The 17,499-nt window shown below is 48.9% G+C and overlaps 1 protein-coding gene across 1 annotated transcript in view; it reads right to left on the minus strand.

The window, feature by feature from the left end:
• The window catches only part of CACNA1E (calcium voltage-gated channel subunit alpha1 E), a 363,660-nt gene that overhangs the window by 284,099 nt on the left and 62,062 nt on the right, over window positions 1–17,499 (minus strand). The window contains exon 2 of the mRNA XM_060295653.1: window positions 11,231–11,497. Coding sequence (XP_060151636.1) covers window positions 11,231–11,497 — 267 coding nt within the window. The remainder of the gene's footprint in view (window positions 1–11,230; window positions 11,498–17,499) is intronic.

The raw sequence follows: 17,499 nt of genomic DNA on the forward strand, positions 1-17,499 counted from the left end.
ATGAGAACAGTTCGAGGGAAAATTCACTCTGTCATCAATTCATAGTAAAAGATCCAAGGCTTTAAGCTGACGACAATCTCAAGTCAAGTCAGGATGCCATTTCTTCACAGAAAAAAAAAACTTTAAAAAATTATTTTAATTTAAATAAATGGGGACTTCCCTGGTGGCACAGCGGATAAGAGTCGGCCTGCCAATGCAGGGGACACGGGTTCAAGCCCTGGTCCAGGAAGATCCCACATGCCGCGAAGTGACTAAGCCCGTGCACCAAAACTACTGAGCCTGCACTCTAGAGCCCGCGAGCCACGACTACTGAAGCCCACACGCCTAGAGCCCACACACCACAACGAAGAGTAGCCCCTGCTCACCGCAACTAGAGAAAGCCCAAGTGCAGCAACAAAGACCCAACACAGTCAAAAATATAGTATAAATAAATAGACAGATAGATAGATATGTGTGTTAAATGCCAATGTTAGTAAGCACTGTTCTAAGTTCCGGAACTTACAGATAACGGCCCTTCGCTTGTAGGGATTTTAAACCAATACTAAAGCTATGTGGTAAGTGAGTGTTATAAGAAAGTAATAAATTAGGTAGCATATGGGAGCCAGAAGGAGGGAGTTAGCCTTACTCTGCTGAGAGAAATCAAGGAAGGCTTCATGGAGGAAATGACCTCTGAGTACAGTCTTAAAGCCAGGAAGTCGGGGGGAGAGAGAAAACATTCCAGGCAGAGGGAGGAGTAAGTACGCAGGGATGGAGGCCTGGGAGAGGATGGTCCCTTCAAGCGGCCCATTGGAACAGCTGGAAAGAAGGGCATCATGGTGGGTGAGACAGGTTGGTACCATGTGCAGAGGGGATCACAAGAAGCCCTGTGCAACAAGCTAGGGAAACTGTGTCCACTTACAAAGCAAACAAAGAACAGAACCCGGACAGGAGCTCAGACTTTCTGACTCTATCTAGCCTCTCTACTTCTGCTTCCCTGTACTGTAGCTCCTAGCCATACGTGGCTATTCAAATTTGAATTAATTAAAATGAAATAAAATTTAAAACTGAACACTCGGTCACGATAGCCACGTATCAAGTGCTCAAGAACCGCATGTGGCTAGCAGCTACAGCACTGGACAGCACAGATGAAAACATATCCATCATCACAGAAAGTTCTAGCCAATAGCACTGCTCAGTACCGTAGTACCATTAAGTGAACAAGAAGTAGATTCGGTCTGTGTTGCTTTACAGAACAGAAACAGGAAAACAAACAAACAAACAGGTGGAAACTATAAGGAGGAATATTTCAGCTTCCTACACTTTAAGTTTTCTAATAATGGAAGAGCACCCTGACACTAGAAGCCTGATGGCCGTCTATCAGGGTGATGGAGAAAGAGTTCCAGTATTGACTTAATGCTCTTTGGTTAGAATGTTTATGTTTCATCATGGTAGCATGGCTGATGCACTCACACAAACAGATATCTGTAGCTCTTCCACGTGAAGTCCTGTCACAGTTGTACCTAAAGGATACATTGTCCTGATGGCCCAGCATCCCAACATCCCAGAATGTGGGAATTTTCTAACATAGTTAGCATTTTTAAATTGTGATCCATGGACCACCCCTCCATGAAATTTAATGCAAAATTGTATGTGTATTTTTCAGGAAAGAGGCGTCCACAGCATCACTTGGATTGCAACAGGATTTGTGATCCCGATACAGAAAGCAAGAAAACACTGTACCAGGAGGACGTAACTGTCCCCATACCCCAAGAACAGTCACCTAGATGTCATCTACACAGTCGTTCGGGTCAGTCCCAACTCTAAAGTTCCACAGCCTTAAGCATCTAAAGACCATCACCCTGAAATGAACAGTTTCAAACCAAACATCCTCTGATCTCGATCAAGGAGAAATGAGATGGGCGTATAAAAGAGCATGGAACAGTCCAAAGCACAAAAGTTGGGTAATTCAATCAAGTTGGGGAAGGTGTCACCTGTCAAGCTCTTGCTGAGATGCCTATTGGAGACCCTCTTGGAAATCTTGGTGGTTCATTTTCAACGTGAGCCTACGGAACCAAGCACACCCAGTTAGATGCAATGCCAGCTTGTCAGCTGGAGAACTTGCCCACTAAATCTAAAGCTTGCTGAGCTATTTAAAAAATAATGACTTTGTTCTAACCACCACCTGACGTTATGACAACTGTACCAGGATCCATCTCCAGGTCCTACAGTATTACCAGAGTTGAAAGGACTCATTTCTAGAACAATGCAGAAATTCCTCTATTATCTGGTGTAGCTGGAGAAGAAGATTTTGGTTAATTTAACAAAAAAGTGATAAAGAGCTACTTTATATAATCAATATGGATTATAATTTGCAGCAGCTCTGAATACAATAAAGTACACACACCATTCAAGCCATGTTGACATAATGTAACGAATGCTTCATTGGCCGTCATATTCAGAAAGCACTACAGCATTCTGTGGTACCTAGGGGCCATCCGTATAAATGTCAATTGTCATTAAACCATAGATCTCTGGGTGCCAATTAATAAAGAGTTTTGTACAACCAAATGCCCCATAACAACAGACACCAAGTACTTTCTGCACAGCCTGTGTTGGATATTATAGAGACTAGAGCGACCCTTAGCAAGGTTCAAAAGTAGGTGAAGCTACTTTTCCAACCTCCAAATTCCCATGTAATGACCTTTCAATCCCCTGCCAGCCATCCAGTGCCCTCACCACCTCCCAGCATTCTCCTCTTCCCCTACTAAGGCTACGCCTGGTCCTACAGGTCCCAGTCAGTGCAACACTAGACACATAACAGGCACTTCGCCGATGCCTGTGGTTTTAATCAATAGCAGCTGATTAATTCGATCATTCAACAACAGTTTACCGAATACTCACCAAGTGCCAGCATTGTGCTAGGTGCTGGAATTAAATGCGCATGTCCTTTGCCTATTCTCAGAACAGGCTGCTCTCAATTATAAGCCCAGAAAGAATAAGAACGAACTCTAAGTGGATAATGTCATATACTAGCTTACTATGTCCCTGCTCCCAAGATCATCTGTATTTTGGTAAAGAAAGTCTCAAAGACTCACTACCTGAACCCAAAGAACCCCTGTTAACAGCAAGGCTCCAGGCTGTTATACGAGAGAGAGAGAGAGATTTAGGATGGGCGCTTTGTAAGACTGGTCTTCTCTAAAGGCACTGCCAGGCATAGCAGTGGTTCTTGAAGTACGGTTCCAGGGCCAGCAGCATCAGTGTCCCCTGAGAACTTGTGACAAATGCAAATTCTCAGGCTCTACTTCAGACCAATGAAGTCAGAAACTCCAGGACTGAGGTCCGGTAATCTGTATTTTCACAAGCCCTTCAGGAGATTCTGAGACACGATGAAGTTTGAAGACTAACGGTAGAGATGAAACAGACAGAGTCCATATGTATGACTTCAACACAAAGAAGCTAAATGAGGAATTAGCCTTGATGCTGACAGAAACCACCTGCTGGCAAGGAACATCCCTGACAGCGCGGAAGCAAAACAGTTCCCAATAGGACACAGCTGGAATTGCCAGGACGTCAGCGAGTGACTGCTGAAAATCCATTTCATGCTTTTTGACTCCGACCAGCCCCATGACCGTGAGGTGTGGAAACTGAGAAAGGTACAGAACGTTTGCAACGCTTCAAACCTCCAACTGAGCTGAAGGCTGGGAAGACTTGAGAGCACGAACTTCCTCCTCACGCTGGTGTGCAGAGGCTCTCCTCTGGGTCCCTGAGGCCACTCCCAGCCCCCTGTATCTCGGCTACGGAAATGATACCAGACTCTGATTACTGGCGAACCTCAGTTCCTCACACTGACCAGAGCACTTCTCCCCTCTAACCTGTTACCCACTGTGTGGCCACATCCTTTTCATCTCCCCTAAAGGGGAAGAGGAAAAAAACAGGACACCCCACTCCACCGCCACCTTCTGGCTTTAACGACACAAGCCTTTAGAAAGCCAGTGCGTACATCTGAAACAGGCTTTCCAAATTCTCACGAGATGAGGCAAAACAGATGCAGCAAAAATGCAGCAGGACCAAATGCAGCCCCCCCCCCACCAAAAAGAAGCCTCATAATTATGCAGAGTTGCAACAGAGATTCAAATCAGCCACCTACAGGCACAAAGGCCACACTCGGCACAGGAGGGTCCCTCCCTGAAGCCGCTCACTTAGCTGGACCACAGGAGCCTAGAGCTGGAGCCTAGCCTGGACTTACATCCCCAAGCCCCACCCACCTGCCTCTGGGATGAACGACTTTACAAAAATGGATTCATTGCAGGCCTTAAAACAAAACAAAAAAAAGTCAAAAAGGCTGAGAGTGGAACTGTTCAGTCCTACAAACTTGGAACTCAAAATACAATAAGAAAAGAAACCCCTAAGGGATAACCCACTGCATTGTCAGGGACAGGGTGGGGTATGGATTGGATAACAGACACTTTTTAAAGTCATTCAGTGCTGTTCTCCTTAATCTGGCCCATTTCTGCCTCTTAAGGATATACCTTCTAGCTGCTCCTTGCTTTCCAGAGAAGGGGACACAGGGGCTCATAAATAGGGTTAAGAGTTTATAGCCAAAGACCGGCCAAAGGTGTGGGGAATGAAAAACTCAGTAAACATTCTGGGGGTGCTCAGTGACCAAAAATACACCATAGACAGCGCACTGAAGTAGGCTTAACGCATAAGAGGCTGCTCGGTCGGAGGAACCTAAAAACTCTGTGCTGTACTTTCCGTCCTTAATTAAGGGCAACGCTGGCAACAGGGCTGGTGAACCTCCACCGGCCCTCTCTGCGTAGGTTTAGAATGTTTGGGAAGAGAAGCGTTGATAGAGGTCCCTGGCATTTTTATCCCTCTTTGAAAGGACTGCTTCAGAAGTCACATGGTGATGGGGGGCGTGATACACTAATTTAAGTGTCTGCTCCCCACTCCAATCCTATGTGAATTCACACTGGAATTTGAAATGAAGCAGTTACAGAAGCCTGCTTCTTAGCTCAGTGGCTCAGCATTTATCAGCGTGAAGACCTAGGAGGATGAAAGGATTCAGAGTGACAAGTGCTTGGGGACATAAATATCTTCTAGTTAACCACGTTCTCTGAATACAGGAGGGGAATGGCTGCAAACTGATGGGGCACCCAAATGTAACAGGACTGGGTAGGAGGCAATCATTACAAAAGCAGCAAGAAAAAAACGATTTAAAAAGATTCTTCCCCCCAGCTACCCTTCTCATGTGTCCCAATCCCACTGCAAAAATATAGAGGACTTAGAGAAAAAAGTTGATTTGTGAAGTTGGCCCTCTGCAAGAGATCTTCCTCATAACCAAGAAGAAGATGAATAACCTTCCTTTTCCAAAAAGCCTAGGAAAAACCCACACATATAATGAATTATTCACAAAGGCTGAACCTAAAAATGAGAGGGAGAAATATAGAAAGATGAAAAGGGCGGAGGACTGGGCAGAAAGAGAAAGTGAAGAAAAGGACCTGGTCTCTCTCTCCCTGAATAAAAGGGTATTAATTACCGTCACGTATAGGTTCCCCCTTTTAATGTCTTAGTGGTCAGTGATAAACAAAATTAGATCAGCACAGTTGCCTCTGATGGGCTGGACCACATGCTGGCCTTGGGGAGCTGCAGCCTCCCAGGCAGCCCTGCAGATGACAGGAGGGAGGCTACTGATGACATGATAGAACACAGAGAGCCAGAGTCTGCAAGAGTTCTCATAGTTTTGCACATCTTGACTGCATTTTATTTCAACTAAGAATATGAAAATGGAAAGAAACCAGATGTTCCTATAAAGAGGGGGAAATGCAGCAGAGTTTGAGGGGGGAAAAAACACCTACATTTTGTATAGCAGCAGCTAAAAAGAGATAAGCAATTCTGGATCGAGCTACTAATCCCAGAGTCTAGATCTTTCAAAAGAAGATAAAAAGAAGGTCTGGTTTGTGACCACCTAGAGGGGTGGGATAGGGAGGGTGGGAGGGAGGGAGATGCAAGAGGGAAGAGATATGGGAACATATGTATATGTATAACTGATTCATTTTCTTATAAAGCAGAAACTAACACACCATCGTAAAGCAATTATACTCCAATAAAGATGTTTTAAAAAAAAAGAAGGCCTGTTCTCGTTATTTTCTTCCTCCTCCTCCTTTAATTCATAGTGTGCCCTGCACCTAGCACAGGGAAAGCAAGTGGAGAGAAGTGGGGAAATAATGACATGCAAACCAACAGACAACACTATCACATCCAAGATATTTTTGTCTCCATCCTCAAGTCATTTCATTTCTGTCAAACTCCTTCACTCCAACTAGCATTCCAGGCTGCATCCCAATTACAACCGGTCCCCACGACAAGTCCTAGCCTGGTTTCTGGAGGAAACATTTCTCACACCTTATTTCAAGGGCAAAGCCACTAGGCAACATGGAGATTGTCCTGGGAGACTCAGAAAATGAAGACCTTTATCCCGCAGCATCAGTGCCAGTTACAGTCGCTATCTGTTTCACTGCCTCTGTGCCCAGGTACACAGAAGATGTGAAGACTTTCTGCATTATCTGATCACAGGATATAATTACAGACTTCGTTCTTGTTAGCTGCCACCCTCTGCCCTAATCAAGGTGCTCTGACTCATGAGCCATTAGAGTTACATCAAACCTGAAATTCCTGCCAGGATTACAGTCTACTATCTTTCACAGTGCAATATATTTATAGGCAACAGAACAGGAGAAAAGTATATGCCATAATGGGAGATTGGGGAACTAAAGCTTTCAGTAATCTTCAGCAAAATCCTCCAAAAATAATGGATAACTGACAATGGGAAATTCTCCACAATAAAGCACATATCCTCTGACTCAAAGCCAGAGCCCTTTGGGGCTATAAAGAAATTCTCTGAAACAAGAAATCACGAATGAGTATCCACAGGTTCATTATAATGAGCTTCATCAGCTCAGTGGCTACAAACACATTTGATCTTCCTACTTTAAACCATGTTCATTTCCACATGAAACATGTGCTCCCCTGCTGAGATAAACCACACCATCGGGGGGGGGGGGGATCTCCCACTGCCCATCGATGGCACAAAGTCAGACATGCCGTTTCTTCCCTTCATCCTCTAACCTGGAAAAATGCAAACGCGTGGGGAACATCTCACAAACCATGAGGGAGACCCTGTAGGTCCACAGGGCAACTGGGTCTGGGCACAGAAGGGTTAGAGCCAGTAAGCTCATGACACAGTGAATGCGGGGTGACATTCACAGCAGCCAATTCCCTGAGAAAAAGAGAACCCTTCTGTTAGATCTATTAGATGAGCAAAAAAGAAAAAGGAATCATATAAAATGTAATACCACATTTTAAATCAGATTAGCATTTTCAAAAAGGTTATGGCACCCACTGCAGAAGAGATTGCCATAAGAAAATAAAATTATCTCCCTGTGCAGATGTAGCTTCCAAGAAAAATGAAACACATTCAGAGTGGGCTGTTGACTTGCCACCATTTTTCTTGCCAAATCTAGGTTATCCTATGCATTTCTTCCCATAAGAACGAGATCTGCCCTGTTAATAACTGGACGAGGTTATCACCACCCCCAACCAAGTCAGAGAGTGGCAAGTCTAAATTAAATCATTCCTTCTGTTTAACTGATCTTTTCAGGCTAATCTGATTAAAGACCAGTATTACGTGGTGTTCAGAGACCACTAACACAGCACACAGAAGTACATATTATCCCCCTAGTTCTACAGTGACTTTTTGCAGCCAAGAAAAGATGTATACATCTCAAAAAGTGTACTACATGAATAATCAAAATCCTCAAGCACGTTGCATATGAACATGACAGTTCAAAACAGGTCTTGACATGTGTCCCGAACCTTCCTGTCTGTGAAAATCTGGCCCTTACGTAGAGCACAGAAGTACTTGCCAGACGTGAACAGGCATACTAAGCACCTGAGGATCTTATTAAAATGCAGATTCTGATTTAGTAAATCTGAAGTGTGGCTCAGGATTCTGAATTTTTTTTAATGGAAGTATAATTGATTTACAATATTATATTAGTTTCAGGTGCACAACATAGTGATTCGATATTTTATAGATTACATGCCATACAAAGTTATTATAAAACATAGACTATAGTCCCTGTGCTGTACGTTACATCCCTGTGACTTGTTTATACTATAACTGCTGGTTTGTACCTCTTAAGCCCCTTCACCTATTTTGCCCCTCCCCCTGCCCCTCTCCCTTGTGGAAACCACTGGTTTCTTCTCTGTATCTGGGATCCTGAATGTTTAACAAGCCTCCAGGTGATGCTGGTCTTTGCTGTCTGTGGGAGACAAAAGCCTAGAAGACTTCGTTCACCTAGAACTAAGATCCCTCCCTTCTGGTATGCTGAAATTTCTGAAGGACTCTATTAATAATAATAATAGCTAGTGTTTGCAGGGAATTAGGCGGTGTTCTAGGAACCTGACATATATTAATTCATTTAATTCTCCCAGTAACTCATTATTACCATCCTTATTTTACAGATAAGGAAACTGAGTCACAGAGAAATGAAGTAACTTTTCAAGGTCACAGAGCTGGTGAAGGAACTGAGATTTGAACCCAGACAGCTTAGCTCCCAAGCTTTACTGGTAACCAGTGCTCACACTGACTCCCAGTAAGAAAAAGGAATATAATACCAGAAAGGAATTAGAAAAGAAGAGAGGTGAGACTAGGAACTGATATGCGGTATTAGAGCAAACGCAGAACCCACAGAAGCGCAATGTGTCCACATGGTCACCACCAGAGGGAATATATATTAGTCAATTACACTGTACAGCCAGGAATAAACAGCAAACATGGTGTGTTTTAAATTTGCGAACAGGTCTCCACTACACACCTTAGCAGATGCTCTCCAAACACTAACAGCCTACATGCTGTGGAAGCACTGTGAAACTTCCAACTATGGGGATGGAAGAGACCACTGGGACGGGGCTCAAGGCCAAGGCACTGAGTAGGATGCCGAAATCAACTCCCTAGTCTCTCCTTTGAGTCTCTTTGGTGCATTCTGGCCGAAGACAAGGAAAGAGCGCAGTGAAACCCACAGTCGCACCTTGCGCCGCTCGCAACTCCTGCTATTCTAGGCGGCGTTTTTGCAGCGGAAGAGAAAACGTGAAAAGCGGCGAACGCGTGGTGTAGGAAACGTGCTTAATTTCCCCTCCCGGGAGCCTGGGCCCGGCCGGAAGTGCCCGAGGTGCTGAACCCCGGGGACGGTGGCGCCCAGGCCGCGGGGCAGTTTCGGTGGCGCTGTCCGAGGTACCAACGCTGGCTGCGGGCACACTCTGCCACCCGCGCGGCGGCTGGGCGGCTTTGTCTACCGCCGGGAAACGGGAGGGCGCCTGTCTAGGTAAACAGGCCCCTAAGAGAGGCAGCACCTGGTGGGTGGGAAATTTTAGAGAATTGTAGAAGATGGGCGGGCGGGGAAGGGGGTGCCGCTGAAGAAATCTCTAGGGACCTGACTAGAGCAGTGTTCGCAGCCGCCGCACGAAAACACAATGAGAGCCGTCGCTTTGTGCAGCTCACCGGCAGGCGGGACTGCAGGGACCGGACCCTTCCCCCTCCCCAGTCCCCCTCACCCTAGGTAGGTTTAACTCTGGTACTGTTTGGCCCCAGGACCATTCTGTGCGGGTAGGAGAGGGAGGGGAGTGCAGGGAGAAGGGGAGAAGAAGCCCAGCCAGCGGGGGCTGTGGGAGGGTTCGAGCAGCAGCAGGAAGAATATCTGCCTAGAGATGCTCCTCCGTTTCTAATGAGGGGTACTGCCTAGAAGCACCACGAGCCAGCCAATCGCCATGCTGCTGAGGCAGGGAACTAGGGAGGAAAGAGGGGAAGGCCAGAGACGAGGGTGGGAGTAGCAGGGAGATGCCCAGACCCCGAGGGGAGTGAGCCACGAGCCTCGCTGCTACTAGAGACCCAACGTGGCTCCAGCTGTCTCCCTGCTGCACACCTGGAGGGGGGGGAGGGGAGGAGGGAGGATGGGGAAGAAGAGGAGTGGCCTCTTTCGCAGGTGCATCCCTCCCAAGAAATCCCTCTCCACAAGCATCAAAGTCCCATGTCTCCAAGCCTACCCCCACGTATAACACCATCCCACGGGCTTGCTCCCTACTCATCCCCCTCACCATCCAGCAACCCCCAATTCCTAGAGACCTTGCCAGACGCCCATATTCTTAGTGAAGAAAGAGGCAGTGAGATGCCTAATCAGCAGCCCACATTTGGCGCACTTCATTAAACCTGCAAAGAACCTCTCTCTATGCCCGTTCACCCTGACACCGTTACCATCAGAGATTCCCCCCACCAGCTCTTTGTGGAGAGCAGTTCCTCTGGAACTAGGGAGAGACAGACTGCGTGCACACCTCTGGGCTCAGCTGATGCAGCACCCCGCTGATGCATTCAGGCCCAGCAGATCTGCCTGGATCCTGGGCACTAGGAGAGCGCTCAGCTGATGAAGCATTAAGAGGCAGGAGTACCCAACCCAGGACTAAGGAAAGGATGGGCCCTGATGAGCTGCTCTTCCATGGCTGAGAAGAGAGCCCGAACTCTGCGTTGTCTGGGCTGTGTCATTAGAGATTGCCTCCCCTGACACACTCATTCACACCACTTCCAGTGGAACTTAAACTCAGTCCCCAGCAGAGTTAGCTGGGTCCCAAGCCAAACGCCTGCGTTATTTATCCATTTGTCAACTTGTCTACAGGGTTTTGGTTCAGAGCTCTTGAAGCTTCTGAACTGATAAATCCCCTCATGGAGTCTTGACTTTCCTGCAAGCTGATAGTGTAGGTGTCTTCCCGGCTGGTGGGGATGGGGGCAAAGGGGATGGCTTAAAGGGAGGGAAAAGGGGGGCTGAGTATGAAAGAAAACCCAGAGATTAGGGGCAACCCATTCTATGCAGCTTGTGAAGGGACTAGGGGGCTGAGAATCGAATAAAGCCCAGCCACGAAAGGGGCAGACACCACAACACCACGCACCCAGGGATGCTGGAGACTTCCACGTAGGAAATATCAAAAACCAAAAGTCTTACCTTGCAAAACACTAGTGCCCACATCGGTTTCTACAGCACCAAGCTTGCCTCTTAGGTGCACCAAAGTACAGAGTGCACTTCAGCAGAGGCAAATCGGCACCAGGAAAGGCATGGGGTGCAAACTCCATGCTACGTTTCCCCCCTTACCCGAAGAAATGCAAAGGGGGGAGAGGGGAGCGATGGTGGGCAAGAAAGGATATGGCCAATCGATGAGCTTCTTGGCGTATTTCCTGACAATGTTATCTTCTCCGAAGATGAACAGGGATCTGTTGACGGTGAAACAGTTCTGCCGGACGGGAATGGGGTTGTACAAAGCCATAGTCCGCGCCCTCTGCGCTTTCGACTGCTTGTAGGCGGCCGCCGGCCCGGAGGCCGGCACGGGGGTTCCTTGCCGGTTCCTGCTCTGGTCCGAATCTCCATCTCCCGACCCCGGCCTGCCGACCACCGCCTCCCCGAAGCGAGCCATCCTGAAGTTTAAACAGACAGAATACACACAAAGGTGATCGTGGCCGAACACCCGCACACAGCAACAAGCAGAAAGACACACGGAGTCTCAGAGCCGCATCCAGACGGACACGGGGACCACCGCCTCCGGGGAGCCTCGCGAGCTCTTCGGAAAGGCGGCAGCAGCAACCCCGCCGCTCTGAACTGTTGAATCTAAATACAACCTCTGCGAAGCTCCATTCCTCAAGGAGGAAAAAAAAGGGGGGAAGAGCTTGGGTGTGCTCAGTTTCTGGAGGCAATTTTTTTTTTTTTTTCAAAATGCCAGTGTGTGGTGGCGTTCAGGGACTGGAGAGGAGACGGGTGGAGTAGGCTGCTCTTCAAACATAGCTCCTCTTCTGGCAGACGCACCACCTAGTTCTGGGAGAGAGGCAGGCACCGGCCCGCTAGGTAACAGTTTGGTAATTTATTGGTGGGGGGAGGGGAAAAATGAAAACAAAAGAACTTTTCAAAAAAAAAAAGACAAGGACGAGGTTATGGTGACATGCTTTATAACGCCAGCCCCCGCAAGTCCATCTGAGAAATCCCACAGCCAAGACTTGGGTCTTTAAATCTGCCAGCACAGACGCATCCAAAGGTTGAGAGACAGAAAGGGAGAGAGGGGGGAGAGCGGTATTGAGGTTGCTGCGTAAACCGCAACGCCCAAAATATCAAAATAAGAAGTCGATCCAACCGGAGAGGGACAAATGACTTCAAAGCTCCTGCGCTTGGGAGAGAAGTTGAGCAGCATCCAGAGAGCCGCGAAGCCCGAGTGCCAGCATCCGCCCGGAGCGCTCGCCGCCGCCGCCGCCGCCGCCGCCTCCCCGGATCAGCATGCAACAGCGATCCGCGGCTGCGCCGGTGAGAGGGCGGGAGAGCGGGAGCGAGCGAGCGGGCGGGCAAGCGAGCACTTGGGCGAGGGAGGAACAGGTTGCAGCTGAGCCCAGCGGTAGCCTGGCACGGGAGTTGTCCAAGGACCGAACTTGCTCACTACCGACTCAGTCTTCCTCTTCCACCCTGGCAGCCCCACTCCGAGGAGCAGAGGAGAAGAAGCACGAGGCCAGGAGGGGGAGAGCGAGCGGAGCGCAGAGGCGCAGTCAGGCGCGTACTGAAGAGCCAGGAGAAGCGGGGGCGGGCCTGGCGAGCTAGGGCGGGGCGGGGATGGAGCCGGAAGGACCCGGCCAACCGCTGCAGGAGGTTCCTGGGACCCGAGGCTGGCTTGGGCTACTGATCGATGTAGCCAGAGGGTAGCGGGCCCCCTCTGCAAAGATCCAGGCAAGAATCGCCTTTCCCCAAGTACTGCTGAGAGGAGACAGCCTGGCGCAGCTGGCGGCGCGGCGGAGTCTCCGCCTGAGAGCCGAGGCCTGGCGGGGGCGCACACGCACGCGCGCACGCTCTCGCGCCTCCTGTCCCCGCCGAGAGGCGCCCGCCGGGGCTGTGCCCCGCGCAGTGACCGGCGCGCCGCCGCCCTAGCCGGGAGTCGAAGCCTTTGCGCTCTACGCGCCCTGCGCCGGGGCCGGGTCGCCGCGCCTCCGCACCTCCCAGGCTCCGAGAGCGCTGCCCCAGGGTTTCCGCAGAGAAGGCAGCACCCTCTTCTGTCCATGTCCCCACTTAGCAGCCTGGAGGTCCCACGAGGGACGCTAGGACCTCTGGGGGCTCCGCACTCTGGTGTTGGAGCCAGCTCTGGCGGGAGCTTCTGCACCCCGCCCCTCTCTAAAAGCGATCTGGGACGACCTCTTGGGTTTGGCTCTAATAGAGCCCTGTATCTCTGGGATACTGAGTTCCGAGGTAGTGAGTTCTAGGCTAAAACTACCTTCTCAAACAGGGGGATCCTCCCACCCCTATCTTTTACTCCCAAGTCCTCTCCACTGACTTCCTCAAACACACCCCAAGAATGAAGAAAAAATAGAATTAGCGTCTGAGCTGCAGAAGCGGGAATGGTGGACTTCACGCCCCAGAGAACGAGTCCCTGGGTTTAGCAACCAAGCCCTTGCGCACAGGTGAGTCAGTGGTTTGAACTGAAGATAGGTACCAGCTGCCCCCCTGCTTTGGCTTGAACGCACAGCCCTATCCAAATCCTCCCCACCTGAGCCATGGAAGAGACGGGGTGGGGGTGGGGGTGGGGTGGGGACAGAGGAAGGAAACAAAGACTGACCATAGCCCGGAGGCTGGAAATCACGGGTGAGTGTGGATTCGCGGGTGTGGAAGGCAGTGTCTGTGTGTGAGAGTAACTGGTGAGAAGAGAGGTGACATCTGAGTGAGAGGCACGTGTGTTCCTCGGTGGATGTGTGTGTGTGCTGGACAAGGCCATGTGAGCACTGACACGGGTCTGCTGTGTGAGAATGTATGTGAGTGTGTGTCTGTGTGAAGGGAAAGTGTCTGGTGCTGGAAAACAAAAGGAATGGTCTCAACACGTCCTCCCCTAGCAGGCACTGCTGCCCTTGGGCATGGCGTGTTGACATTTTGATTCAGGAAGGCCCATTTTAAGCCAAATTACTATTCGAGGTGAGTCAGAGTATTTTGCTTTCCCATTACTGCCTTACTCAGTCCTTCTACCTACCTCAATTGGAGGGTCCTTTTCTGCCTGAACACCTAGTCAGAGTGAAAGGGAAGGCGATACTATGAACCCAAAGTCCTGTCAGCTGTCGGTCATTTAGAACCAGTCACAACTGGCTGTCTCAGTAGCCCTGTAAACCATACAGGAAGAGAAAAGACTTTCGGAAATGATCAAATCCATGCTTTCAGAGGTAGGACCCATAACCCAGAGCACAAAATTCATTCAAATCATTTGACAAATATTTCTGAGCCCTAGGCCCTGTTTTAGGAACTGAGAGCACAATCATGGACAAAATAGATGATGATAAAAATAAAGTATACGCTTCTGGGATTAAATTAGATTGTATAACTTTACTGGCTAGAATGCTAGATGGACCTCATTCTCATGCTGCAACTTCATCCCTCTGCTTCGTGTCCCGGCCTTTGCAGGCTAGAGGGTGGCATGCCTGTTAATTCTCAGAGGAAGCAGGGCTCACCAACCCATTACCTCCTGGAAGAAGTTCATGGAAGATCAGGAACCCTTGGCTTGTGTCTTCAATGTCACCTACTAAGCAGAGATCCAGTACTAATTCCTTTTGCTCTCTCTACAATGTCCTGTGTTCTCTGTTGCTGCTGTAATTCTACGGACCTAGAATTCCCAAGACAGGAGGTTATTCACGGAAACGTGAGGACCCACTGCAGTTGAGGCTTACCTTCCTACCTTCTCAGGAGGCAGGGATCACAAATGCATGTGTTGGGGATGATGTAAAGTGTGCTGGGGAGCATGAAAACCTCTGTAGGGGAGTTAAAAACTGGGAATTCCTAGAGGGTGGAGCCCAAGAGGACAAAGGCAAACGTGACGGCACAAATGGCTTTGGGAATGGACTTGGCCTGAGGACAGTAATGCTGGGAAGAAGGCACACTCTCATATTCACCCCCACCTGGCTGTCACAGCTCTTGAGCCCTTTGAGATCTGTGAACTTCTTTCATGCTTTCCGATGCCCCCATTCTCCCAGTCCCCAAAGGGCTACAATTTTAATGGCTGAACAATATCTTATGTGTCTTCAATAGTTTTCACTTTATGTAACTCTAACTCCAAACCTCTGAGGTCAGCCTGGCAACACATGTATTACAAGCCTGATGTGGTGAACGAATTAGAGTTTCAGAAATGTTAAGTAGTTTGTCCACATCTGATAAGAGGCAGATTTTAGACTTCTAACAGATCTTTCACTTGATGGCTTTTTCCAATACCCAGGCTAATTTCTCAGGGGCAGTAATAGTGTGATCCCAAATTGTTCAACATCAAGAGAACAAACTATGCAATCACGCTAAGCCTGTGGGAATGCTGGGCTTACCATCCTCAAATTGAATCTGATCAGTGGCCAAATGCTCCTGGGACCACGCTGGGAAGATGCTTAACTGGGAACACATCTACTGCCCTCAAGATCCGGGAGGATCCTTAGAAAAAACTTCAGATTAGGTCACTGCCATAATGCTCTTTGTAAGGGGAACTTGCCATGTCCCTAGTTCCAGTGTCCTCTTAAAGACCCACAAATGGAAATATAAAAAATCAGCAATTGGGGCTTCCCTGGTGGCGCAGTGGTTGGGAGTCCGCCTGCTGATGCAGGGGACACGGGTTCGTGCCCCGGTCCGGGAAGATCCCACATGCCGTGGAGCGGCTGGGTCCGTGAGACATGGCCGCTGGGCCTGCGCGTCCGGAGCTTGTGCTCCGCAACGGGAGAGGCCACGGCAGTGAGAGGCCCGCGTACCGCCAAAAAAAAAAAAAAAAAAAAAATCAGCAATTGGTCATAACTCTGATTGGAAACCGGTTTCCTAAAATCCCTTTCCAGCCCAGGAGGGAGAGCAGCCATATTTTCATGTTGTTAGAGCACCATCTACTGGTCATTTGTGAGCATATCCCTGTGAGCTCAGGTACTCGGCAGCCTAGCACCTCGGGTGCCACACCTCAGAGCCTAGACATTCCTAGACGTGAGCTCTTGTCACTAGCCCTCTACTCCTGTGGTACTTTGTTGAGGCCCAAGCCCCAAATTTCACCAACAATGCAATCAGCCATCTCACAGTACTTGAAACGTGCAGCCCCACACACTAGGCACGTGAGTACAAGGTACACACACACACACACACACACACACACACACATACATACATACACACACACACGAGTTAAGATGGTACGGCCAAAAGGTCTACATGTTTTCCTGCAAGAAGTGACCTGAAAACTAGAAACCCAAAAGGATCCAAGGAAGCAAGTGAAAAACTTTCCTGGAGTATGAATCCCACGCAGATAGTCCAATTCCAAAGCATTAACCCCGCAACTCCTCTAATGGTGCCTCCAGGGCACCATTCAAAGTGCAAGCAAGAGAGAAGCTGACTGGTAGGGGGTCCCTCCAGCATCCTCTGGAAAAGGAAGGAAGCAAGGTTGCCACGCTCCCCCCAGACCAGGCAGGCCATGGGAGTTTGTACCAAGATGGAGAGATGTGAGTGGCAAAGATGGAGAAGCACTTAGCCTATTTCCCTCATTCATAAAGCTCTTCCCAGATCTATCAGGTCTTGGGCCATCTTCACAGGAGATTTCAGCCCACCACTGGGGCGTCTGCACACCTTCGCCTCATCTAAAGGTGTGTGCCCTCACACCAGCCCCACTCCCTCATCTCCCCCTACCCGGCCAGTTCCACTCAGATAGCTTATGCTTAAGTGATCAGGGCCCCTTTTGTTCTATTTTTCCCCTGTTGAGCCTTTCCAAGAAATAGACTCTTATGCAAAGCACTGCTCTAAGGAACATAATGCAGAGAGGATTTGGGATTGGGTTTTAAGAAGAAAAGTTGGCAGGAGACCATATGCAAATTCATAGCAGAGCAGAGGAGCATTATGGTGATGCAGACATCTTGGGAGTCTGGCGGCTTCCACAATACCTTACAGCCCTGACTTGGGTGAAAACATAACTTCACATCCTTATGTAATGTCTGTCCCTAGAACCGGCATTTCTCAAACCTATGCCTGAGAAACCGCACAGCTCCAACCCTCTATCAGCTAACTATAGATGTGCAAAGTTTGCTAAAAAATATTTTTTAAACCATTCATTTACGACAACTCAATATTTCCTGGGTGCCAACCGTGGTGATGTTATCTCACGGCATCTTTGCTGCAGGACTGTTGAGACACATTCTATTACCTGGGGCCCAGAGGTTCAGGGACGTGTCCAAGTGTACAGAGACAGGCAACAGCAGAGCTGCATCTCCTGGTAATGAGGTCAGGATTCCTTACAATGTGTGACCACACTTAACATACTGCATGTCAGGATAATGTTTTCCTTGCTTAAGAGTCTGGCCACAGGCATGATCTTAGACCTTGGAGAAGTAAGCCATGACCTTGAGCCAGAGTCTCCCAGAGGGTTAAATTTCTAAGAATGCCCATCACCTGTCCCACAGGGCTG

The sequence above is a fragment of the Globicephala melas genome, chromosome 1, assembly GCF_963455315.2.
Source record: "Globicephala melas chromosome 1, mGloMel1.2, whole genome shotgun sequence".
NCBI lineage: Eukaryota > Metazoa > Chordata > Mammalia > Artiodactyla > Delphinidae > Globicephala > Globicephala melas.